Source organism: Myiozetetes cayanensis, unplaced genomic scaffold, assembly GCF_022539395.1.
Source record: "Myiozetetes cayanensis isolate MyiCay16 unplaced genomic scaffold, myiCay2020 scf23, whole genome shotgun sequence".
In the NCBI taxonomy this organism is placed as follows: Eukaryota; Metazoa; Chordata; class Aves; order Passeriformes; family Tyrannidae; genus Myiozetetes; species Myiozetetes cayanensis.
The window spans coordinates 4,936,808-4,961,305 of NW_026087445.1; the positions used below are offsets into that span (position 1 = coordinate 4,936,808).

General features: G+C 49.1%; 2 protein-coding genes across 2 annotated transcripts; one reads left to right on the forward strand and one right to left on the reverse strand.

Moving 5' to 3' along the window:
- Positions 1–1,936: 1,936 nt before the first annotated feature.
- SWI5 (SWI5 homologous recombination repair protein) lies at positions 1,937–5,211 on the reverse strand. The gene is made up of 6 exons (XM_050320298.1): positions 5,019–5,211; positions 4,217–4,454; positions 4,060–4,108; positions 3,504–3,625; positions 3,031–3,125; positions 1,937–2,580 (listed from the first exon to the last, which is right to left on the reverse strand). Exons 1-6 carry the CDS (start codon positions 5,209–5,211, stop codon positions 2,516–2,518), a joined length of 762 nt encoding a protein of 253 aa, XP_050176255.1. The 3' UTR covers positions 1,937–2,515.
- Positions 5,152–24,498, forward strand: GOLGA2 (golgin A2). Its single transcript, XM_050320237.1, is given in 30 exon segments — positions 5,152–5,257; positions 6,445–6,567; positions 6,912–6,992; positions 10,308–10,442; positions 11,029–11,072; positions 11,195–11,258; positions 11,726–11,785; positions 12,259–12,339; positions 14,060–14,098; positions 14,601–14,663; positions 14,893–14,986; positions 15,621–15,727; positions 16,295–16,353; positions 16,598–16,739; positions 17,752–17,841; positions 18,023–18,130; positions 18,229–18,316; positions 18,815–18,862; positions 18,865–19,160; positions 19,973–20,086; positions 20,346–20,570; positions 20,827–20,926; positions 21,006–21,085; positions 21,631–21,784; positions 21,929–21,996; positions 22,528–22,630; positions 22,885–22,976; positions 22,978–22,992; positions 23,164–23,332; positions 23,434–24,498. Coding segments are annotated over 30 exon segments (3,141 nt in total). The 5' UTR covers positions 5,152–5,209; the 3' UTR covers positions 23,685–24,498.

The following is a 24,498-nucleotide window of genomic DNA, read 5'->3' on the forward strand; positions in this document are numbered from 1 at the left end:
GAGGAGGCTGGTTCTTGGCTCAGTACTCATCCATGAATACCCTGAGTCATAAAAAATCCAAGTATGTGCTACTTTTTTTTATTCTTTTTTTCCCTGAGTAGCTAAGGGTGTTGAGGGGTCTCTGGTATCCTGCTCTGAGGCAGCTTCAGTGCAGACAGCACGTCCTGCCCTTCAGTGAAACTCGGTGAGCTCTGTGACACCACTTGGTCTCTGTCAGCTCGTTATGGCTGGGTCTGACTTAGCAGAAACACACCTTCTAAATTTAAGTTAAAAATGTGAATTGCAGTTACCATTATTGCTCTCAGTGCTTTTCCAGCTCTACACTTAGTTAGCGAGTTTGGAGGTTTATTTATAGAAAGCAGAAGTCTCTTCTGTTCCTTTCCTGGACTTGGACAAAAGCCAGCGTATTTCATCCTCAGGTGACAGCCGTGAAGGTACAAGAGTAGCTCTGGGAGGAGCAATTGGAGGGGCCACGATGAATTACCTCAGTGACAACTGAGCAGTTCTGTCCTGAACCATTCCAGGAATCATTTAGTCCCTGGAATCTCTCAGTGGGGGGTTTCCCTGGGCTGCACAGAGCAGCCAGAACAGCCGTGGAACGCAGCTGCCACCGCGTGGCAGAGCCACTGTGCCAGCAGCAGGGACTCCCCAAGGACGTTCTGCTCTTACCTCATGTTGTTCTGTGGGTGTTTATCCTCCACGGACAAGGGATTGGGATCAGGGCACCTTCCCCAGGCGCTGTGCTCTGTGCTACCTGAAGTGTAACCCCTGGGCAGGACACTTGCACAGCTACAGCTGCAAGTTTTAATCCCAGTGCTCCTACACAGAGGGGAAGAAAACATGGACTTCTCACTCCTTAAATAACCTTCAGTAACTTTCCAATGCACTATACTTCATCCCCATAGCTCACATCTAACACAAACTGAAGAATTCCCAAGCATACTTCCCATTGCAAAACCAAATTCCAGTTGCATGTGCCAGAGGAACATTTTGGTTGGAACACTCCAGGCTGAACCAGTTCTTCCACACACAAAATACCAGCTAAAACAGCAGTGTTAATAACAAAGTTTGCATTTCCCAGTTCTTGCCTTCTTGTGACTTTTTCCCTCCCCTTAAAAGTACTCCAAAACATGGGAATTTTCCACACTTGGCAGAGGAGTGTGGGATATACCTGTAACCATCCCCCTGAGAGTCCATTCTGATGTGGCCACGGTAAATACACTGCACAGCTGCACATCAACAGAGACCAGCTTGGATGAATCGTGGAATACACAGGCTGGCTGTGCCCTTGCTTGAGACCCCTCCCCACAGCTTTCAAGGCAAAACAAGATACTAATTAGTGATGTTTCTGTGCCAGGTCCAGAGCCAGGAGCACAAAAACAATTCTGTTCTCAGCAGCAGCCTTGTGACTGGTTCCTGGTTTCCAATCACAACAAAGATTAATTTGATTCAGCTTTGGCAATAACGAACAGACTGGAGACTAGAGGGGAAACTCACTGGGCAAGAAGGTCTTAGAAAGTTGAAATGGGCAGAAGGACATCAAGCCTGAGTGAAAAAAGGACAAGGGATCTGCAGTCAGCAGAGCACTTCATCACTTAAAACTGCCCAAGGCAGCCAAATTTAGTTTGTGCAGTCAACCTGAGTCCTAACACTGACATTGAAACACTCGTGCTCCCATCATCACTGTCCAGGACAGCACTCCCTCTCAGTGAGTCTGCACGTAGAGCAGAGGAAGGGGGTTCTGCACCTGCCCATTCCTGGGCAGTGCTGCCACCCTGTCTCCACTGACAGAAAACATCCCAATAACAGAGGTTAGAGTTGTCTCAGAATGGTTTTAGGATTTGTTACCAAGTTCATGTAATGTTTTAAAGGCTCTTAAAGTGAATTACTGAGAAATGTGAAGGCTACTTTATTCAGAGTGGACAATTAACACAACTTCACATTTTGCCATTTTACTACAGAAATGGTACAGAACCTCCAGATACCAGAGCAGGTAAGTACAAATGCAGAACCCCCAGAGTTCTCCAGATTTGACCATACAACAAAACCCCCGAAACACCATAATTTCAGCCCTCCCTCCCTACTTCTGAGGGTTTTCCTTTCAAAGCAGCTATTACATTGCACATTTGTATGTCCTCACTTCTCTATCCACTCAGTAGCCAAACAGCCCCAGGATGTTGCAGGGAAGCAAAAGCTTGACGGGAAGAGTTTCAACATCAACCTGAGTTACAACCTTTCCAATAAAAAAAAAAATAATCTTGTTGATCAGGTAGTAGATGAAATTATCCCAAGTCCTACATCCCTTTCCCAACAGCAGAAAATTATAGGTACAACTTTTCATGTTCCAAAGATTCTTAGGAACAAGGCTGTTAAACCACACCCTGTGGCAAAATGCTACATTTAAATTAAAAAGCCTTCTGAGGGCACCTTCTGCCAGTTCCAAACCAGGAGGACACCAACACGTGTGCCCAGTGACAGTCACTCCTGCAGGACGTGGCAGCCTCCAGGTTCAGGACTAGTCACTGAGCTCCAGGTCGTATTCAGGGTAGAGCTGCTTTGTAGTGACCCCTCGGATAACAGCTAGGAAGAAAAATACCACTGCTGTTATTACACATAGATCAGATCACTCAGAAAGGTTGTGTTTTCCTGCCCTACCAACCCCATGCAACCTTCCATGGCCAAGAAACCGACCCAAGGTTTAGCAGCTGTGCAGCCTGTCTCAACACTTTGCTTTTTTAAAACACATGAGGAAGAAAACTGACAAAAATTGGTTAAGACTTATCAGATTTTGGTAATCCATAGCAGAGACTAAAATACATGGTAAATAACAATTATTTCCCATATTCAGTCCTAAAAACAGTCCAAGAGAACAACAACAGAAGCATTTGTGCTTGCACAATGATTGAGTAATACAAGCCTAGAAGTGAAGAGCCTGTACCACAAGCTGTGCCTCCGTGGTGCAGCAGCTTCTCTCTGTGTCTGTATGAAAACACCAGCCAAGGAGTTCTCCAACAGCTTTCCCTTCCTTACCCAGCTTGCCCAGCAGCATCTGCCCAGCGTCTTTGATTTCATTGTATTCATGGAGCAGAGAGATGTGCTTCTCCAGTTCCTCCAGGCTGTAGCCTCTGTAAGATAACACCAAAAAGGATTTTGACACAGCCTTTGTTGTTCTACCATTTCCATCCTAATGGAAAATACCACTCCTCCACAACAAGTAACAAAGAGCTGAAATTATCTGTTCCCAGTTAACATGTAATTACCTCAGGAACATACAGGGTAAAGCTAAAATCCTCTTATGCAAGGTCCTAGTAAAACATGCTTTGCTTTACCAAATAAATTGGAAAGAATTCCCTCAGGTTCCATCACTCCCAGTAACACTGGAACCAACATTGCACCATAACAACAATGTCATCACACAAGGTCAGCTCTCAGCTCCAATTCCTGTTTTAAAAACAAAAATAATTGAGGCAACAAAGTGAACACTGAGCTTGCCAAGGACATACTCGGACAATAATTGTGCGATTTCCTGGTCTAGAGCAAGGTCTTTCCTTTTCAGCTCTTCAATTTCACACCTCAGGGCTGCTTCTCTAGCTCCATTAGGTTGGAAGGAGCTTGGAGATGGGACCTGTAGAGCACAGAAGACATTTAAGAGCAATTCAGCCCTGGATAAGACACTACAGTGATGTGGGCGCTAATGGGAAAACAGTGTGTGTGCCACTAGATAAAACAGGAGCAGAAAGGAAAACAATATCCCCTGGGCAGGGAATGGGGAGCTTAAGTAAGGCAGGGACTGGTCTATGTAGCATCAGCCTGCTCCATATCACATCCTACAGCACTCTGGAGATTTACAGCGTGAAGTGAAGAGAAAAAAAAAATCAAAATTTGGTTTTCACAAGCTCCCAGGAGGGGAGCTAAACTGCGGGGCCGGCACTAACTCAGGGAACGAGCGGTTTCTCCCTCCAGTGAAAAACACTCCCCGCTGCGCGGAGCCGTGCGAGCGGCTGCGGGGGGCAGAGGACAGAGGACCCACCGCCCCGCCCCGGCCCGGCGTGGACTCACCGGTGCCCTGAACCCGGCCGTGCCGCTCCGCCGGCCGCCGCCCGAGGCCCTGGCAAAGCAGAAGGAGCCGCGTCAGGGGCCGGGCACCGCCGCCTCGGCGGGGACGCGGCCCAGGAGGGCAGGGGAGGCGAGGGGGCAGCGGGGAACCGGCTCCTACCTCCTGGGCAGGGCCCGCGGCGGCGGGTGGCGGGGCGGGCTGCGGCCGGTGCTGGGCGGGACCCGCTCGGCCAGCGCTGAGGGCTCCGGGTTGAGGGGACCGGACTGAGGGCTCTGCACTGAGGGCTCTGCACTGAGGGCTCTGCACTGAGGGCTCTGGGCTGAGGAGCTCCCCGTTCGCGCCTCCCGCCTCACGGGCGCGGGTGGCGCCGCAGGGCACGCCGGGAGCTGTAGTCCTGCTGCCGAGGAGCACGCCGGGAGTTGCAGTCCCCCGCCACGGCCCGGCTGTAGGTGACATTAGGTGTGGCAGGACACAGCTGTCCCCGTGGCCGCAGTCGAGGTGGTTATACTCGGTGCCGTTCAAAAACCGCCTCAGAGCCACCTCTGCGCCGGGGCTCAGCCGGGACGGGGACTTACAGAGTCTCGGGGTCACAATAGAGTCACAAAATCACATGTTGGAAAAGACCTCTGAGATCATGGAGCCCAACCTAAGACCCAGCGCCACCATGTCAAGCAGACCATGGCACTGCGTGCTGCGCCCAGTCTTTCCTCAAACATCCCCACAACGTTGTTTTCGCGGGGTGAGCGCTGCCCACGCTCCCGTTCCCCGCTGTCCCCGTGTCCCGCTTCCCTCCGGGCCCCGCACGGCAGCTCGGGCAGCGCAGGGGCTGAACCAGCCCCGGCTCCTCCCGGCGTTCGCTCGGGGTTTTAGGGGCACTACAGCAGCGGGACAGCGCTGGGTGTCACACGGCGGCCCAGGGTGTCTCCAGGGCGGAGGGTGTCACACCAGCGAGGTGCCACACCGGGGTGTCCCGGAGCAGGGGTGTCCCGGAGCAGGGGTGTCCCGGAGCAGAGGTGTCCCCGAGCAGGGCTGTCCCGGAGCAGGGCTGTCCCGGAGCAGGTGCCCCGGGTGTCCTGGCGGAGCGGGCCGGCCGGAGCCGCCGCAGCCCCCGCCGCTCCCGCCGGGCTGACGTGGCCCGGGCGCGGGGCGGACATGGCGGACGGCAGCAGGCAGAGCCGGTTGGCCGCGGCCAAGAAGAAGGTGAGGGGCCGGGGGGGACGGGACAGGGCACGACATGTCCCCGCACCGCACGGCGGGGCTGGGTCGGTCGCGTTGCGCGGGCCCCGCGCGGGTCGGAGCCCCGGGCGGGCCGGGCCGGGCCGAGCGCGGCCTCCCCTGAGGGACGCGGGCCGGGCCGCCGCCCCCTCGCTCCGGGCCGGGCCGCGGAGGGGCCGCGGGAGCCCGCGGGTGTCAGGGCTGCGGCCCGGCCTTCCCGGCGTGCGGCCGGGGCGAGGCTGGGCCTGGGCGGCCGCGGTGCTCTGCGGGCTGCTGTGCGGGAGTCCTGTGTCCCCTCTCCTCCCCCTCGCTTCCTTTTAAAATTATTTTTTCATGTTTTTTTCCCCATATTTTTTTTTCCCCTCGGGGCGGCCCGGCCTCGTCCGTCCCGGCCGTGTCAAAGTCACAGGAACGGCGAAGTGTCCTGGAGCAGTCCAGGCTTCCATTTTGAAATGCTCCCAGTGGTGGGATCCTCCTCCGTCCTGCCCCGTCCCCGATGCCCCGCCGTGCCCTGCCCGGCCGGGGGCTCGGTACTCACACGGATAACCCCGGGACCGGCCCGTTCGGGGCTCAGGTGCACAGGAATTGCACAGAAACCCTGCCGGGACTCGAGTTACAGCTTATCAGACCGGCACTTCCTGGGCCAAGTGGCTGTGATTAAAAAATCGTTTGTAGGTTGTTTCTCCCCTTAGCTGTTGCAGTGTCTGTACTAATGTGTTACCTGCCTGTGGGGATTGCAGTCTTCCTTCACAACATTTTGTGTGCAGCAGAAGATCTTACTGTCAGGCAGCGCCTTTTCACTTTGCTTGCAGGATTAAATGCCCTTTATTAATTTTGCCTTATTGCTCTTAGTTATAACCCTAAAAAGTCGCAAAAATAGTGCTTTTAATCTTATAGTTGCACTGTGGAGTATCCAATTGTTTCCCAAGAACAGCATTTAGCTGTTTTACAACTCTGATGCTCTTGTCATAAACCCATCACTTTAGGTCTTACTTTATCCTTCTCTGGGTTTGTTTTGATTTCTTTTCCCAGAGGGGCAAACTCATGGAAGAGCATTTCACTTGTCCTTACACTTGATCTGTATCATCAGCCAACAGAGTTAAGTTTTGGGGTTTTATTGACATTATAGAAGGCATATTGTTTTGGACTTCAGACTCTTATTCTGTTCACAGCTAAAGGAATATCAGCAGAAGAACAGCCCTGGAGCAACTGCAGGAACTAAGAAAAAACGCAAAACTAAAGAAGGCAGCAGACCTGCCACTCCCACCACCGACGACCAGCAGCCTCCAGAGAACGTGAGTGCCTCATTCTTCCTCCTAAATCATTTCCCACCTTCCTGCTCTTTGGCTTTCTGGGCAACCTGAGTGGAGCTGGGAAGTGTTTTTGCTGGTGTAACAGCTGAGTGGTGTATGAAGTGTCCCTCAACAGCTGTCAGCTGCCAACCTTCCAGTGGTGGAAGGTGCAGCTGGAGCCGGGATCTGTCCAAAGCGGTGGTGACCATGCCCTGGGTGTGCCCAGAGCTGCTGTTTTGAGGTGTTTGCTCTGGACGAGGCTGGTTCTTTGGCTGCCTTGGATTGACGTTTTCTCTCTGTCTTTCTCTGAGCCGTTTCTCTTTCCCCTTTTCTTTCGCCTCCTGTAGATTCAGAACATTCTGAAGGTGCTGGTGTCAGACCTTAACCGCTCCAATGGGGTAGCCATACCCTCATTGGACAAGAGGAAGGTGAGGCAGTGCTCGTGTCCCTCGCAGTGACTCGCTGTCCCTCCTGCATGCTTCGGGTTCCGTCCACACTCACCTCCACCTTCGGGGTGGAGCCTTGTCCTCACACATCCATCGTCAGCTGCTTCGGTTCTGTTGCTGTTTTTATTAACACGGACCTCTTTGTGTTTCCATCGTGCTTGTTTCCTCCTGGTTTGTGTCAAACTTAACACGTGGAAAAGTGAACCTTGTCTAAAAGCCTTCCTTGAGACAGCTGAGCTTTGAGGAAAACAGGAATTTGGGGTGAGGCAGCAAGTTAACAGCTGAGGAAAAGTGCACTAGGAAGAAGCAGTGCTTTCTTAGCCTGTGTTTCTCCTGCTCTGAGTGTCGTTGCTTTGTCTCCTGGAGCCTGGTTTCTGAAGGGCACGTTTCTGCTCATCAAGGAGCTGCCCTGTCAGGTTATTCCAGCCACCCATGTTATGACAGGCAGTGGAACTGGCACAGGTGATGTACAGTCTGGCAAGTGCTGTGGGTTTAAATGTGCTTGGGCAGGAAGTCAGATACTTCAAAGCCAAGCATGTACAGGCTTTACTGTATTCACATTCCCAAGATTCTGAAGGGGAAAGGGCAGGAAGGGTGCCAAGAAGGGATAGAAACACGTTCAGGAACAAACAAGAACAAAAGCTTTTTAAAAATACTTTTTAAAATACTTGTTTTCAGTCAGTTTATTTCAATGAGGCTCAAATGAGGCTTGTGATAGCAACTCAGGGAAGTCAAATTTTGTAGGCCACAATGTTCTTCCAATTTTGTTGTACCAAAACCTTGCTTTTAATTTTCACTTGCATCTTTTTGGTAGCGTTGTTTTGATGTATTTGTCATGAAGTAACTCGTTATTATATTTACATGCATGTCCATGTGTCTCCAGCAATAAATGTAATCACATGGGGTACCTGATAGATGCAGTGAAACCTGGAAGATGGAATGGAGTTCACTCTGAATTGCCTTTGTGTCCTTTTTCTTTTTTTTTTTTTTCGGTGTGATAACACGGCAACTGCTCTGTCCAACACAGAGTTCCTCCAGCTGGACCGTGTCGGTTCTGTATCAGTAGAACTTGAGTGATGTGAGGACACACTGCCAGCTTTGGGGTGCTGGTTGTGCCTGTCCAGCCTCAGGAAACCTGTGTTGTGACTGAAGTGTCACTCCTTGTCCTGGGACTAGTTTCAGTTAACACTAATAAGCTCAGTGTAATTTAAATCTCAGAGAAGGAGACTTGTTTCACATTGGAGGCTGGGATGAAGATGGGTGGTCCAGGGCTGGTGCTGAGGTGATGTTTGGCCTTGCAGTGAAGGCCTACCCGCGTCTGCAGCTTTAGTCCTGTTCTGCAGATGGAGAATTTATTACTCTGTTCATTCTTATTTTCTTTTTTTTTTTTTTTTTCCTCTTCTCTCTAGAGATCTGATTGGCTGTTATGGAATTTGTGGTTTGTTGTGCCTGGGGTTTTAGGAATAATTTGAAAACTAATTGTAATATATAATGAGAGAAAGGTTCCTCTTTCCCGTCGCTGTCTTGTAAAAGCCCTGAGTCAGGAAAATGCAGTTCAGAAGCTGGATGCTAATAGGGCAGAAAAGCTGATGGTTGGAGGCTGAGCTGCTGCTGCCATTGGTGTCTGATGTGAGGCAGAGCCCTCCCTTCTCACCCACTTCAGCCTTCTTGGCTCTGAAACACAGAAAAACCAGCAAAATAGGGGCCTTTGTGTGAAAGCAAACAGACCCTGCTATATGCTAAGCTGAGCAGAATTACTTTTTATTCTATATTATTGGAAGCTCACAATGCATAATTTCCATATAAATGTTTTGCTCCTAACGCTTTCAGTTTCCAACAAACTCAGTTTCTTCAAATAGGTTTCTTTTGAAAGTTTGTTACAAAACTGCTCATTGTGAAGGCAGAAGGAAGGAGTTCTTGTGGTTAAGGCACGTTACTGGTTTTTGCATCTCGAAGCATTGAGCTAAAAGAATGTTGTGATCAGAAGAAATTAAGGAAACATTTTTGAGATGTGCTGGGGAAGGAATTCCTCCTGTCCCTCTGATGTTTATATCGGTGAGTGTCTGACTGATGAAGGTGAAGTAACCTTTAGCTGGAAGAAGTGAGGGAGTTCCTCACCTTCCTATAAGCACCTAACATCTATTGCTCCTTGAGGGCACGAGTATCTGTCCTGCTAAAAAGAAACGCAGAAAATTCTGTTTCCCTCTGCAGTCTTCCAGCTTACTGTTCTCATTAAATCTGTCTCCACTGTTGCTGTATTAACCTTGCTGCTGAATTCAGGAGTGAAGTGCTGAGCAGGTAAACAGGGAATGCCAAGAGAGGGAGATTTCTTGTTTCCTGTGAATACCAAGAAGGAAGTGACTGAAATAAGAGGGAACTTTTCCAGGTGGAATTGGCAGAGAGCTGCAGTTGTATTGGTGTGGTTGAATGCTGAAAGATTATCTCATCTGTTTTGTGCTGTTTTTAACTGATGACTTACTGGAGATGGATGATGAAATCAAACAAATTGCCATAAAACATGAGAGCACTGCTGGGCCTTTATGGCTCTGGGATGCTGTGCAAGAGATTAAATGGTCCAGTTTAGTGTGGCTTGGTAGAGGGGGGATCAGATGCCATTCATCCTCCCCCAAGGGCTGGATGGGAACTTGCATTGCTGTCCAGAAATAGTGTTTTGGCCCTTCTCTTTTCTGTTTGGATTCTTCTAGTCATGGGATCCATAGTTGCAGCAGGGCCATGGGCACCTGCTCCCAGCTCCCTCCCTTTGGCCTGTTCATAAATGTCCTGTTTCTAAACTGGGGGCTCATGGCATGCCACAGATTTCACTGAGTTTTAGATGGAGCACTTGAGTTTGACTAGCCCAGTTCTCACGTAGTCACTAACCTGTTCTTTTCCATCTTCATTTGCATACAGTGACCTGTGTTTTCCCCAGGCACAGCTCTCAGGGGGTATTTTTCAAAGCACAGTGACATCTGGCTTTGCCCTCACTTGCTTTCTGGTGAATCATTTGCAGTGAATCTCATGTGTGAACTTACAGTTGGGTGACATTGTTGCCCTGTGTTAAAGAAGGGAATCGAATTGTGGGACATGGGAGGGCACAGCTCTGGAACACTGTTTGTCCATGGTTACAGTCACCTGCTTGCTCTGGGGAGAACACAGGTTCCCCTCCACATGTTCCTGAACAATTGATTGTTCCCATCTGTCTGGTTTTCACAGGCAGGTCACAAGGTGATGTGTTTGTGTGTGTGTTTTTGTCCACTCTGCATGAGGGCTGTAATCCTGTGCTGTGTTTTGTGACAGGCATACTTTGACAGTGATGTTGCCACTCGTAGTGCTGAGCCGCTTGCTCCCGATGTCCCTGTGCTCTCTAACAGCAACAGCCTCCCTAGTTGTGGTTCTGTTCTGCCTGCTCCTGAGAGCATGCAGCTGACACAGGTTTGTGAATTATCATCAATATTGCCATTGAATCGCTGAACATTGGTTACTGATGCCATGTTTGTGTGGGGAAAGATGATCTGCACGAATATGACATGAGTAGTTCAGGTTTTCTCCTGTTAAAAGTCCTCCGTTCTCCACTCCCCATCCAGTCACAATGTGTCTGTGAGAGCAGAGAGAGGATGTGTCCCTGCAGCTTCCAAAGCTGTTTCCCTTCCCCTTCTCTCCTATTTCATTATCCAAAAGCACCCTTACCAAGACAGAAGGTCTCCAGTCAGAGCAATCTGTGATTCAGCTGTAGGGTTTTCTAGCGAAGTGTTGATTATACTGATAAGTAGTAACAGCAAACATAAAGCCTGTGACACTTGAGTTTCTCTATTCCAAGAAACCCAGACTCACACTGCTCAGAAGTGATGTGTAAGCTAGGAATGGGTTGGTGGTTTTAAGTTCATCTTCCTTTGGGAAACAGTAATTACAGGAGCTGCGGAATCTGAGCCCAGGTGTAATCAAGTGTTTGTGACACATTCATAAATGTGACTCCCATCTTCTTTTACAGCCTTGTAAGTTCTTGTGTTTCAATCCACAGATTCACGAAGCTGGGGATCATAAAAATGCTCTGGATGAGAACAGGTGAGTGTCTGTGTTGGCTTTGCAACAGGACCCCAACAGATTAAGGTTTTATTCCTGTCCAGTGCTGTGCTGATTGGACAGTTCCCTGGGAGAGGCTTTCATCGTGAGGTCTTTGTTCCCAGGTCTTTCTCATCAACAGAAAGTCTCCGCCAGTTGTCTGAACAACTCAATGGCCTGGTTTCCCAGGTATGACCTCCTTTTCATCCAGTTGTTGCATTAATTCTCTTGGTGTTTGATGTGGAGCTTTAAGCAGCCAGCTCAAGGAAACACTCTCCAATCTCAGAGATGTCTGCAGCCATCCTACTAAACCATATGATATTTAAGCACTGAAAAGCTAAAAATCCTGTTTTAGGAATGTAGGATTTCAGCAGTAGGAAGAACAGCAGAGTGGGATGAATGAATTGCATATATTCATGGGAAGATGTACTCTTGATTTAGTGGAAAAGAATCTGAATTCAATCTGCATAATTCAAATCAACTTGTCAACAGGGGCAGCCAGGGTCTATCCTGAGCCAGAAAAGTGTTTCCTCTGCCTGTGTGTGGTTGGTTGAAGTGACAGATGCTTTAAGGAGTGTTATTGTTATAGTAGGTTCTTACTTTATAGTCATTTGTTGCCTTGGGGACTAAAACTGACTGACTTCATTTACTTCTAGTCCACATCGTATGTGAATGGAGAAAGTGCTGTTTCTTCCACAAATATTAAGGAAATGGAAGTAAGTTGTTCTCAGTCTGTCATGGGTTTTTTTCTTATTATTTGCTGCTGTTGATCCCTTGTTGGGACTCTGTGCTTCCAGCAATGTTAATGAGGCCTGACAGAATGCACAGGTCACATCCATCACTGTCTAGTGTCACCTGGTGCTTGGGTAGTTGTGATGACAACAGTCAGAGGCAGGTATTGGAGGTGTTCCCAGTTTGGGGACTGGGGATAATCTGGCTTCCATGCAACTGCAGTTCTTATTTCTGATTCACTTTCATGTCAAAAAGAAGCCTCAGCAGAAACGGATAAAATAGGTTGACATCCCAGCTGCTTTTGTTGAAACCACAGATTTTGTTTTGTTTGGAGAATCTGATTATATCAAACTGTGATAATGATTTATTTTTCTGTCCTTTTTAATTATTGCTTTTTTCCCTCCCCCTCCTCCTCTTCTGCTCCTTCCTTTTTCTCCTGTATGCATGTGCCCGTCAGACACGTTACCAGGAGCTGGCAGTAGCCCTGGATTCCAGCAATCTAACTAACAAACAGCTCGTTACAGAGATAGAGGAATTGGTAAGAAACAATCCAACCAACCAGTTTGACATTGTCTTTGCTGCTCCTCCACGCTCTCTGGGTGTCTGCAAGGCTCCGGGTTCCCTCACAGTGCCACGAGGAAGGCTGCTCACACAGCACTCTGTAAGGAACAAAATGGGCTGTATGGAAAACCTGGGAGGAGGATCAAAGCCCAAGGCCGCTCGTGAGTGTGTTGGCTCATCTGAGGGAGCAGAGACAGAGTTTTGCTGTTTCCATTTAAGTGGGCTCTGTTGATCTCCTCATGCTGTCCCTGGATGATGAGCATCCTGATAAAACAGCTATTTCTGGTCCTGGTCTGAATCCTTGAAATACACAGTTCTGGTGCTGGCAGCAGTGTGAAAACCTGTTTCTGCAGGTGGTGATGCTGTTCTAAATTTATCAGCAGAGTGGGAGCAATAGGTCCAAGAGAGCCTGGGGCTGTTTTCTGATCATATCCTCAGCTTCTCTTGGCACAATGAATGAACTGCTTTGTCCTGTGGCCTGCATGGATTCCTGCTGCTGCTTTTCAGCCTTCAGCTTTAACACTGCAAGAAGTGCAACTAAGTGGACCTGTTTCAGGCTGAAAAGAGCCTTTCTTGTGTGAAATACTTTTCCCCATTTTGTTCCTCCCTAAAACTACGCTTTTCCCAAAGTTCATCATTTCCCAGTGTACCCCGTGCCCCTTCTTTTTGTTTTATTTTTGGTTTTGGGTTATTTTTGTTCCATTCTGTTTCTTTTTGTGTTTTAGCTGGGCTGCAGAGGTATAGTGCCTTGCCCACCCAGGATTCTCCTGGTTTGCCAGCTTTTCTATTTGCCTGGAGCTCTGTAGGGGCCTTTGCTGCATTTGTGCCCTTGCCTTTGCTTTTCCTGGATATGTTGTGTGCTGGCATTGCTAAATCAAAACCTCATCCCCCTCCATCTGCAGTTGTGTTTCAAAATGCACTGAAGGAAGTAGTGGTAGAAAGAAACAACTTGGCCAATACTCATTATTTGGAGGGGAAAAAGTACTAATTATTTAGTTACTTTGGAGGCATCAGTGAGAAAACTGCCAGGGGGACAAGAGCAGCAAAGGGCAAACAGCTGCAGGGCTTGGTAGCTGCCACTTTTGTCTCCTTCACTCCACACCTCCAGATGCCCCATGTGCAGTGACACATCTCCAGTTCTTCACCCATAAGACTGAAATTGGCTGGCACAGAATTATCCCTTTCCTTGCATCTGGCTCCAGCTCTCCCTCACATCACCTTGGTGGGAGCCTGCCAATGTACGTGCAGCTCTGCAGGACTTGGAGGCCAGTTGTTAACTGGGATAAAGGTCTAGGGAGTTATTTAAAGGAAAAGAGCATGTATTTTTTTTATTTAAAGTGTTTTTGGTGATTATCCCAATACACCAGGATGACTGTGATTAATTGCACAGATGTGGGATATTGCAAGTTTAACTGAAGTTGCTGGAGGCTCAGATAGGAACATACAGGGATTTCAGCAGGGGTACTGGAGAAGAACTGTCACAATGTATTGAGCAATTTAAAACATACCAAGTGTATTAGTGAAGCGAGCCCTGAATCTCTTCCTTTTAATTGCTGAGATCAACTTCCTGGTCTTCTACAGAAATGGAAATTCTTTTTGCATTAATGTGGCATATATCCTAATTTGTCAAAGTGAAAATGTTTCATCGGTGTGAGAATATTTTCTCTTAATATTGGTGCATCAATTTTCTTCCGTAGAAACAGCAGAACCAAGAAGCAATGAATCAGCTGGAGAAGGTAAAGCGTGTCCTATTTTTGGATACACAGATACAGGAATAGGTATCTGTGTCTCTAAGGAGTATAAAGAGTCATGGACTGTGGCTCAGGAGTGTGTGATCTTGTCTCATGTTAGTTTAATTTGTAGCATCAGGTTGAGTATTTGGAGTTCATGATTTGGCCCAGCAGGCAGTGTTCTTGTTTTGACCAAAGCAATTTTAAGATTTAAATACTCGAGTTGGAGGAGTGCAGTGGGAGCAGGAGGTTACAGTTTAGGTTCTTGCCAGGAGCTTCCATTCCAACACTGCCACGTCTGTGGTGCAGTGATTGTGCTGTGCTGTCACTGCTGTTCTGGGATGGAAAAATGATTTAAGTAGCTCAAATAATGGAAGCTGAGCTGTGTCTTTAGAAATGTCGGTATCATTTAGATGCTAGAGGTGAATCCCTGCTCTTTTAGTTTGACATAAACCAGGGGTTAACTAGTTGCCTATTTGTGCTGAATAAGCATAATTTGTTTCTACAGGAAAAGAAGGAGTTTGAACAGAAATTTTCCAAAGAGCAAGCAGCCCTGAGGGAACAGCTGCAGGTAAGGCAGAGCCTCCATTACAGTAATGTCACCTGCTTCTGCTGTTCTCTGATGAGTGACCCTCAGTCTCTAACATGGAAAGAGGCCCTGAGTCCATCCCTTCAGGAAAGCCAAGTGTTGGTCAGCCAGGCTGTGCTCAGCTGCAGCTGAATTACCCTTTTGTGGCAGCAGTGGGCTTGCAGTGACAAGCAAAGAAATTTTGCATTGAGCGGGTTTTCCTTTCCCAAAGGTTCACATCCAGACCATTGGAATTCTCGTTTCGGAGAAGTCCGAGCTGCAGACGGCCCTGGGACACACTCAGCAGGCTGCACGGCAGAAGTCAGGTGAGTGACTGCCAGCACTGCAGCCCAGGCTGGGGGTTACACTGTGGGTTTCAAGTCACAGGACATGACAGTTGCTGGCAGCCAGCTCACAGCACTGCCTGACTCCTCAGTGAGCAGGATTTGGCACTGGCACTGCTGCTGTCATCATCCAAATGGGAGCGTGTTGGTCCCATGGCAGTTGAGGTTCTTTTGTGCATCACTGAAGCCTTGTCAGCTCTGTTGGGCCTGGTGACTACCCCAGACTGTTCTTTTCTGATTCTTTTAAAACTTTGTTCCTGTTCTCTGCCCTCCCTCCCACACAGCTGTCATGTTAATGTAGGTTTTACCCAAGCCTTTTATTCTGAACTAAATTTCAGCAATTTATTCTAATAGGGAAAAAAAACCTAAACAAATATTGTCTATTGTTCTGCAAAGGAAGTTTCATCATCTCCCTCACTGTGAGGCAGGTAGTTACAGAGAGCTTTGCTTCCAGAGCTGCTAGTGAATCACCTGTAGAGCCAGGAACCAGTTCTGGTGATCCACAAAGCTCTGTGCTGCCTGAAGAGCTTGTTGACAAAGTAGAAAGTGCTGTTCAGCCAGTTCCAAAAAGCTCTTAGTGGTGCAGCTGTGACAGCCTGTGCTCTGACTCGTGCAGGGGAAGCTGAAAGCCTCGCTGCCCGTTTGCACTCATCCCGCCAGCGGGTGTCGGAGCTGGAACGCACCTTGTCCTCCATCTCCATGCAGCAGAAACAGTCAGAGAAGGTAAGAGTCACCTCTGTTTGTGCTTAACCAGCAGCTCTGCCTTTGGCTGCTTGCTTGTCACTACGCTACTGCAAAGCCTGTAGTCTCTGCTTAGAGAAGAGGCAGAAATTAACCCTGTTAATTGTTAATTAACCTTGTAAAGCCCTGTAATCTCCATGATCAAGGCAAACTTCACTCAGGTTTCTGTGACCACGAATCATATGGTCCAGTTGCTGTCTTCAGATGTGGCTCCTCACTTTGTTAGTCTGGCAGCTCCACACAACAGAGAGACCTTGTCCCAGAATTCTCCATCAAACTTTAGTATTTATATCCAAACACACTTTAGCATTGATATTAATGCAGAAGTTTGCAGAAATAACCTTGTTCCATTAGCAGCACCCATTTGAAGAGACTGAGCTCACTTATTCCTGGCGAATTCAGGTGGTTCTAAGCAAACCTGTCCTGAGGTTTTTGCTAAAGTTATGACCTTTTCTGCTTTAGCTGATCTGTTAAAAGTGAAATATTATTTTAACTTCTTTTATTTGCCTGAAGTCTGTAGATGCATTAATAGTTTCTTTTTTTCTCCAGCATAATAAAGAGCTAGTGAAGGAGCGAGACAACCTGAAAATGGAATTGTACAAACGAAGGTAAGTCCCTTCTGCTCATTACTGCAGTAAGACTTTTCAGCAGAGCCCCAAAACATAACAAGGGGCACAGACCACAGGTGGTGACTTGGGAGACTGGATATTCAATTACAAAAAAACCGTTGCTAGATGTGACATTTTTGTGATTCTAGCTGCCAAGAAGCACTGGATTGTAGATTTATAACCTGGACATCAGCAGACCCAGAGTACATGCAGTGGTGCCACTTTAATTTTTTGTTTGTTTCAGCAAAAGTAGTGAGGAAATAAAGCAACAGAATTCGGAGCTGTCAGAGAAAGTTCATTCCCTGGTGTCCAAGAACTCAGCTATGAAGTTGGATGTGGAAGATTTGCAGAAGAAACTGGAAATGGCTGAACTGATGATTCAGCAGGTGAGGGCAGATCACACTGGTCACTGTCAGACTTCCTTCTGAGAGAGGGGCAAGACTTTTGGCTTTAAAGGGAGGCACAAAAATCTCATCAAGACATCCTTTCAGTGAGGTCTCTGGAGGAACAGAAAGTTTGTATTCTAAAGAGCAGTAGATTTAAAAACACTGTGACATTGATCTGCTAAAAGAGTGCTGCACAGTGTGAGGGGGTGACTGAATGGACCAAGTGTGGAAATGTGGTGGCTTTTCAGCTTGTATCTGCTCAGCACTCTGGTTACTCAGCTGTGCAGTCTCACCGAGTAACCAGCTCAGGAGGGGTGGTGTTTGTACCCACCCAAGCAGAAGAAGCTGGATTGGACAGTGGCAGCTTGGAAGTCAGCTGGGCCAAGTTAGGAGAAGCAGCCAGTTCGAAAGGGAGTGCATGGAGCAAGCTGTTAGCAGGTCAGAGAGCAAGCCTGGTGTTACCCTGGGCCTGGGAGGGAAGAAAATGCTCTTTTTTTTGATTCCTAGACAGTGGCTTAAGTTACCCTTGAAAGAAAGCCAACTGCTGCTCTTCTGGGAAAAGGACTGTGCCTCAACTGAACCAGCCTTGCTGCTTAGTCCACTGACACGTTCCAGACATTGGCTTTAAATTCCTGACATGTTTGACAACTTTTAAGGTCACAGACTTTTATACCATCTGATCTGGCTGTGTAATGCAGAGTCTGGAAATGCAGAGTTTCTGAGCCAAAGTTTGATTAAGTCCTATTTTCTTAATTAAAAAAAACAAACAGTAAGTGTAAAATTGGTAGGGAGGTGCTGCCCAGTTCTGCCTGTTTTACAGGATTAATATCTTAAGCTTTAAAAATTTTAATCCTCTTTTTTTTCTTCATGTTGAACTTCACTGTGAGTTGGAGCACTTTAGAGAACTGCAGGAGGTTACAGCATGGATCGTGTGGCAGGTTACTGTCAGGGGAAAGGCTATGCAGGAACTGAGTATTAACATTTGCCTCAAATTTCTGATTTTCATTGACAGTTCTCAAACCAGGCAGGGAGTCTGGATGCAAACCAGCAGCTGCAGATGGCTCTGGAGGAGAAGGCGAGCCTGGAAGCCCAGGTTGCTCAGGTAAGAGGTTGTATGAAATACAGTCCATATCTTGATGTCTGTAAAGAAATTTGTGTGGCAGAAAAAAGTAGCCTTAGCTTTGCACTGACCCTACTTTCTTCAAGCTTTATCCCTTAAGCAGTCACTGCCAAATTTATTTAGCCAATGCAGTTTTCTTTGTGTTTGATTTTGCCTTGAACAGCTCTCAGAGTCACTTCAGCAGCTCCAGGCAGAGAGGGATCAGTACGTGGAGAAGCTGAAGGAGGAGGGGAGCATTTGGCAGCAGCGGGTGCAGCAGCTGTCTGAGCAGGTAACCCCAGGGGCAGGGTCACACTGCTCTGGACAAACACAGGCTGCAGGAAATGCACCCTGAACATTGTTCTGACTTTGACTCGCGTGGCCTTGCAGGTCCACACGATGGCAGAGGAGAAGGAGAAACATATGGCCCAAATTCGGGAGCTGGAAGCCAACATTACAGAGCTGATGAGCACATCAGGTAGGGCTTCCAGAATGGGCCTTCCCACTGCAGAGTGCCAGCTGGATAACTCTGTCCTGCTGTGCAGGTGCTTCCACACACATGTGGGGGTGAAGCTGTGAAAGCAGCTGGAGGCCAGCTGACCCTTAGAACCCTCTTCTGCTGGCAAACAGCAAAGGAATTCCTGCAGGGAATGGCCCAGCATCCTGATTATGTCTGTAGTACCTGCCTGACTGTGCTGTTGGCCTCTCTGGCCCAGGAGTTTGGGAAGGCAGGATGCTCTTGCTAGGGGTGTGGGGGATTCAACAGCAGACAGCAGGATGCTGTGCTTGGGTTTGGGGTAGGTTTGCTCCTTTGTTTCACTCTCAGTGCTGTGCACTGAGGACTGACACTGCAGCTGGTGGTCCCTTCTGGGTCACAGAGCCCTACAGGGTGGGGTGTGCCTCATGTACCCAAGAGGGACGTGTGTCACCCACGATTTACCCTGTGACTGAGCTGCTTGTGATTCCATCTCCTCAGCAGTGAAACCCATGGATGTGGAGCCTTCCTCCCCCCAGGGCCCACAGCAGCAGAGCTCAGCCTGCAGGAGGAGATCCAGAGGCTGCAGCAGGAGAAGGAGGAGCTGCAGGGGCAGTACCAGGCCCAGGTCCGGGACAACGAGCAGCTGAGCCACCTGAACCGGGAGCAGGAGGAGCGGCTGCTGGAGCTGGAGAAGGCTGTGCAGCGCTACAACGAGGAGTCTGTGGACAGGCAGCAGATCCTGGAGGACATGCAGAGTGACAAGGCCACCATCAGCAGGGCACTGAGCCAGAACCGGGATCTGAAGGAGCAGCTGGCTGAGCTGCAGAATGGGTTTGTCAAACTGGTATGTTCTTGTTGTGCATCTTTTCCACTGCTTCCCTCACTGGTGAAATCCTTTAGTAGTGCAGATGTAAAAAAGTGGCAGAAGCATTATCCCTCTCTTGTCCTGGGACACTATGGATTCTCTGTTTTCTGAGATGTAACACCATGCCAGGAGGTTCCCTGTAATTCCTTACTCCCTCAGGTGCTCTGGGCAGGTGAAACCAATGTCTTTGTCCAGAGCAGTTTCCTTTTCCCTCTCCTCCCCTGGCAGTTTCTGTCCCTGAGTATTCCTCCTGCCCTTTTAACTGGATACCCATTTCCTGTTCCCTGTATTTGCCCATGAGGAATTTCTCAGCAGTCTTTCTTGCTGCTGTCATTCTTACCCATCCTGGAGCTGAATCCTTACTCTTGCTTCGCTTCTTTCAATGTAACACCTTCCCCTCTGGGGCCCTGGCAGACTGACACATGGTCTGGCTGCTGATTTTTTTCCTTTAGTCCTTTCTGAACTTGTTTTTGAATGTCTGTGGCTCTGTTTGGGATATTCATACCACCCATCTGCTTTGGAGCTGACAAGGCTGCATGATGTGCCAGGCCTCTTCTTGGCACTGTCCCAACACTGATTCCCCTGGCTCTTCCCTTGCTCTTCTCCCATCTTCTGAACCTTTCTGTAAGTTATTTACTGTCCTGAACAGTCAATATAAGGCCTTTAATCACAGCCTAAAGTGTAACTCAGGGAGGGCACCCCACTGTATTGGGAATGCACGTGGTGTATTGAGAGCATGTGTTTTACGGTGGCTGGGGCAGTTTCCTTACACAGTGGTGTTTGTCTTGCAGACAAATGAAAACATGGAGGTTACAAGTGCCCTACAGTCAGAGCAGCACGTGAAGAAGGAGCTGGCCAAGAAGCTTGGGCAGCTGCAGGAGAAGCTGGGGGAGCTCAAAGAGACGGTGAGCACCAGCAGGGGGATGGCAGGGCCGGTGCAAGCTGCTGGCAGCTTCCCAAACGTTGATGGAAGGATGGAAATGGGCATTGTGATGATCAAGCTGGGAGCCTTCCCCTGTCGTCTGCTGCCTGATGTGGGCAGCCAGCATGTGGGGGCAGATGGTGGCTGCCTGCCTGGCTGGTGGCTTTGGGGCAGTGCTGACAGCTTGGATCACGTTTCTGGCAGGAAGGGTTTGATGTGGTGGTTTGATCTTGTTCTCTCAGCTGGAGCTGAAGACACAGGAGGCCCGGGGCCTGCAGGAGCAGCGGGACCAGTGCTACAGCCACCTGCAGCAGTACACCCTGGCCTTCCAGCAGCTGGCAGCTGAGAAGGAGGAGCTGCACAAGCAGTACCTGCTCCAGACACAGCTCATGGACCGGCTACAGCACGAGGAGGTCCAGGGCAAGGTCACGGTGGAAATGCACCTGAAAGAGCTGCAGCAGACCAAGGTAACAGTTAAAGGGGGCAAGTGGAAAGATGGGAGGAAAAGTGAAATATTCAGTGAAAGGTTGGGTTGAGCTTTTGCAGTCCCTTCCACCCTGGGCTGTTCTGTGATTACACCCTGTGCCATACAGGTGAATGATACTTGTTTGGAGCAGAAGCACTTTTTTTGTGTTGTCTGTGTGTGTGATGCTACTGTCTGAAGAATAGTGGCTGTTTGCAGTCTGGCTTAAGTTTCAGTGATCCTCTGCTTCTCCCCTGCAGGAAAGTCTGGAAGCTGTAGCCAAGGAAAACAAAGAGCTGCAGGCCCAGATCAGTCAACTGGCAGCAGAAATGGATGGCAGGATTTTGCACCAACTGGAGGGTGAGTAGCTGCATCAGGGAGGAAGCAGAGCTGGGCTCTTGAGGGTATTGCCTCCTTGTTCACCTTCCTCCTTTTACAGAAGATGATGAAGCAATGACTGAAGAAATCCAAAAACCTTCAGTTGTGATCCCAGAGAAGTTTGAAAGCCATGAAGAAATGGTGAGTCTTAATGGGTAGAAAAGCCTTTGGTTTTAGTTGTAAAGAAATGTCTGGTAAAGGACGTTTATCAGCTGTGATCCTGCCAGCTGAGTGCAGTCATGAGGGAGTTCCTTGTGCACAGCAGCAAGAAGCCAAGGCTTCTGCAGCATCCTTGCAAAACAGGCTGGAAGGTTGGCAGTGGCTTGCCTTATGAAGGCAGCTCAGCTGGCACAGCAGCTCCTTAATGGGGCTTTGATGATGATGTTCTCTTTAGTCTGAAAGCCATTTGGAAATGGTGTCAAATATCTGCTAGATTTTTCTGTAGGTACAGTCACAACGCTGCAGTCAAACAGGTATCATGGGAGCCAGTATTTAACCTGTGTGTTTGTACTGCTTGCAAATTTGAGAAGATACAGTAGCTGCTGCCTGGTTCAGTTCCAGGGCAGTCACGCAGTACTTTGGTTTCATACCCATAAATAAAATGAGGCAAAGTGTCCTGAGCTGCACCACTGACCCCTCTGAACACAGGGGGAGCACTAATGTGCACACTCTGGAATTCTTCTTAGGTCACTTTCGTGACCTCTGCCATGTCCCAAGTGGAGCAGGAGCGACAAGGCCTGAGGCAGCAGCTGGCTGCTCAGAAGCAGCAGTGCAGAACCCTCCTGCAGCAGATCACAGCTCTCAGGCAGGAGCAGCAGCATCACATCACGCTGGACGGAGGTAAAACTTCAGCACAGTCTGGGGACAGCGTGACCATGAGCTGTGCCTGGGCCAGCTGGCTGTGGCTGCTCTGACACAGACTTACTGTGCCTGTGAGTGCACCCTGCCCCAGGAGGAACTGTAAATTGCACGCTTCCCCTCCAGGTTCCGTTATGGATACTGTTCCCGTGGAGGTTCACGAGGCTTTGAAAACTGCCATGGACAAGCTGCAGGTAAAGCAAAGGATCTTGTGTTGTTTCAGCTCTGCTGCTCTGCTCAACCAGGCTTGGATCCAGTGTCAGACAAACAGCACACATGGATTGTAGGGGAATAAGTTGCAGATGTTCCATAATAAGAAGCTCCTTCCTAAAAAGCTCATCACAGCCTGTCTCAGCACAGGAAGGCTTGCAGTAGTAACTGCCCTCCCACCCCTAGAGCCTGTGGAGTGACCACACTGACCTGTGGTCTTTTCCTAAAGAAAGAAAAACAGACTCTTCACCCTGCTGGGGTGCAGCAGGTGGTCTGCAGCCCTGGAGCTGAGTATGACCAGAGCTGTGCTGCCCCAGCAGTGAGAAGGTAAAAGACACTTGGTTTCATGCAGATGCCTTTTCACACCTTCTCTCTCTCTGTTCCTTTTTAGCATGAGATTGGAGACAAGCTGTAAAGGAGCAGGGTTTGTTCCCCAGGCTCAGACAGTGTCAGGGGGGTGTTGTCTTTAGCAGAGGTGTTGTCTGTACGTGACTGACCCCAGTTTCTGTGTCCAGTTGCGTTTCACAGAGCTGATGCACGAGAAGGCTGATCTGAAGGAACGTCTGGAGGAGCTGGAGCACCGCTGCATCCAACTGTCTGGGGAAACAGACACCATTGGTATGTTCAGGCAGCACCAGCACTGGCTAAAGCTTGTTCAGTGTGTTACATGTGGAGCAGAAGGTCCCCAACAGCTTTAAGAGCTGGAGCCCTCCAGCTACCAAGCAGTTCCTGTCTCCTACTGCTGCCTAACTGGGCTAGGTCTCCAATCCAGGGCTGGGTTTCCTGCATCCTCATGCCACATAGCTCTGTGCTCACCCTAAGGCTTGTACCTCAGTCTTGCTGACACTCCTGACTCTTCTCTTGTCTTCCAGGGGAGTACATTGCTCTGTACCAGAGTCAAAGGGCTATCCTCAAGCAGAGGCACCAGGAGAAGGAGGAGTATATCAGCAGGTTGGCTCAGGATAAAGGAAGAGATGAAGGCAAGGAACCTTTCCTGTGGTACCGCTCCAGGCAGGGTGGGCCCAGGGAGCACCTGCACAGTCCAAACCTTCACACGCCGTTCATTCGTGACAGGGGTGGGACTGCAAACCCAGTGGGGCTGTGTTTGGCTTGGGTGCACATTTCATGGGCTTTCCTTTCCTTCGCTGCAGATGAAACTACTGGAGCTGCAGGATTTAGTGATGCGCCTGGTCAGGGAGAGAAACGAGTGGTACAGCAAGTACGTGGCGGCCGCTCAAAGCCCGGAGCTGCTGGGCGGCCCCGCGGGAGGTGTCCTGCCAGCAGAGAGACGCATCGAGCTCAACGCCACCGACGGAGAAGGTGAGCTACGGGATGAGCTCCGAGCACGGAACAGCCCTCGGAGTCAGTGTAGTGTGGGGATGGGAGGAGTTACCTGCCTGCCTTGTCTGTGTTCCTTGCAGGGTTACGGGAGGTGAATCTGTCAGAGGAGGCGGAACAAGAGGCTGCTGTTCTTCATCAATCTGGTTTCCCCCCTGTTGACAGTAAAGCTGCTCAACCAAACCAAGAGGACCCCACGGCAAAGCAGATAATGCAGCTTCTCAGAGAAATCCAGAACCCTCAGGAGAGGCTGGGCTCCCTGCCGGAAAACCCCTGCATTCCCTTCTTCTACCGCGCTGATGAGAACGATGAGGTCAAAATCATGGTAGTTTAAGCGGTGCTAAATCTGACTGACAGCAATTTTCCATGGGCCTGAAAGGACTTAAAACTGACTTGTACGTGCCCATACCTCTGCTCAGTGCTCTTGGTCAGAACAGATTCCTACAGACATCAGTAAAGAGAGATTGCATCAGATGGAACTCGAGCATCAGACCTCATCTTCTCTTTCTCTTTTCTCTGTTACTTGGTGTGCTTGGAGTACAGGCAGACTCTTAACTCATCCTGGGAGGCAGCTGGTGCTGGCACATCACCTGGGCCAGGTCCAGGCTGAGGGGAAAGGGAGGCCATGACTTTGGGCAAAATGACTTAATCCCTTGTCCCAGACTGTGCTGCCACAGCCGTGACCGAGCCGCGGTTCCGATCCATCACTAACGACTGTCATCAGCCTCGTTCCTTCCAGGGCTCCCAGAGTAACTAACTTGTTCTGGTTATGGACTCTTTGGACTCTTTAACAGGTTGGGTTTGTTTCATACTCCGTATCTTAAACTCCCCCCTTCCTGCTGCAGCCTCTCTCTTGCACCTGTATTTGGGAACAGGCTCGTCGGTCTCTGAGCCCCCAGCGAGCGGCTCTGGGGCAGCACCTCCAGCCCTGGGTGTTCTCATTGCCAGGGGAAGGGACCCAGGGGGGCCTTGGGGGGCTTTTGGTTACTTGACAAAGCTTTATGTGATTCTTGGGAGTGGGGTGGAAATGTAACTGCACTTTGAAGGATGATGTGTTTCACTTGTATGTGTCTGAAGGTTTTATTTATTTTAAGAAATGGGAGAAATAAGTAAAAGGAAACCACTTAATAAACATGCTTCATTTTGAA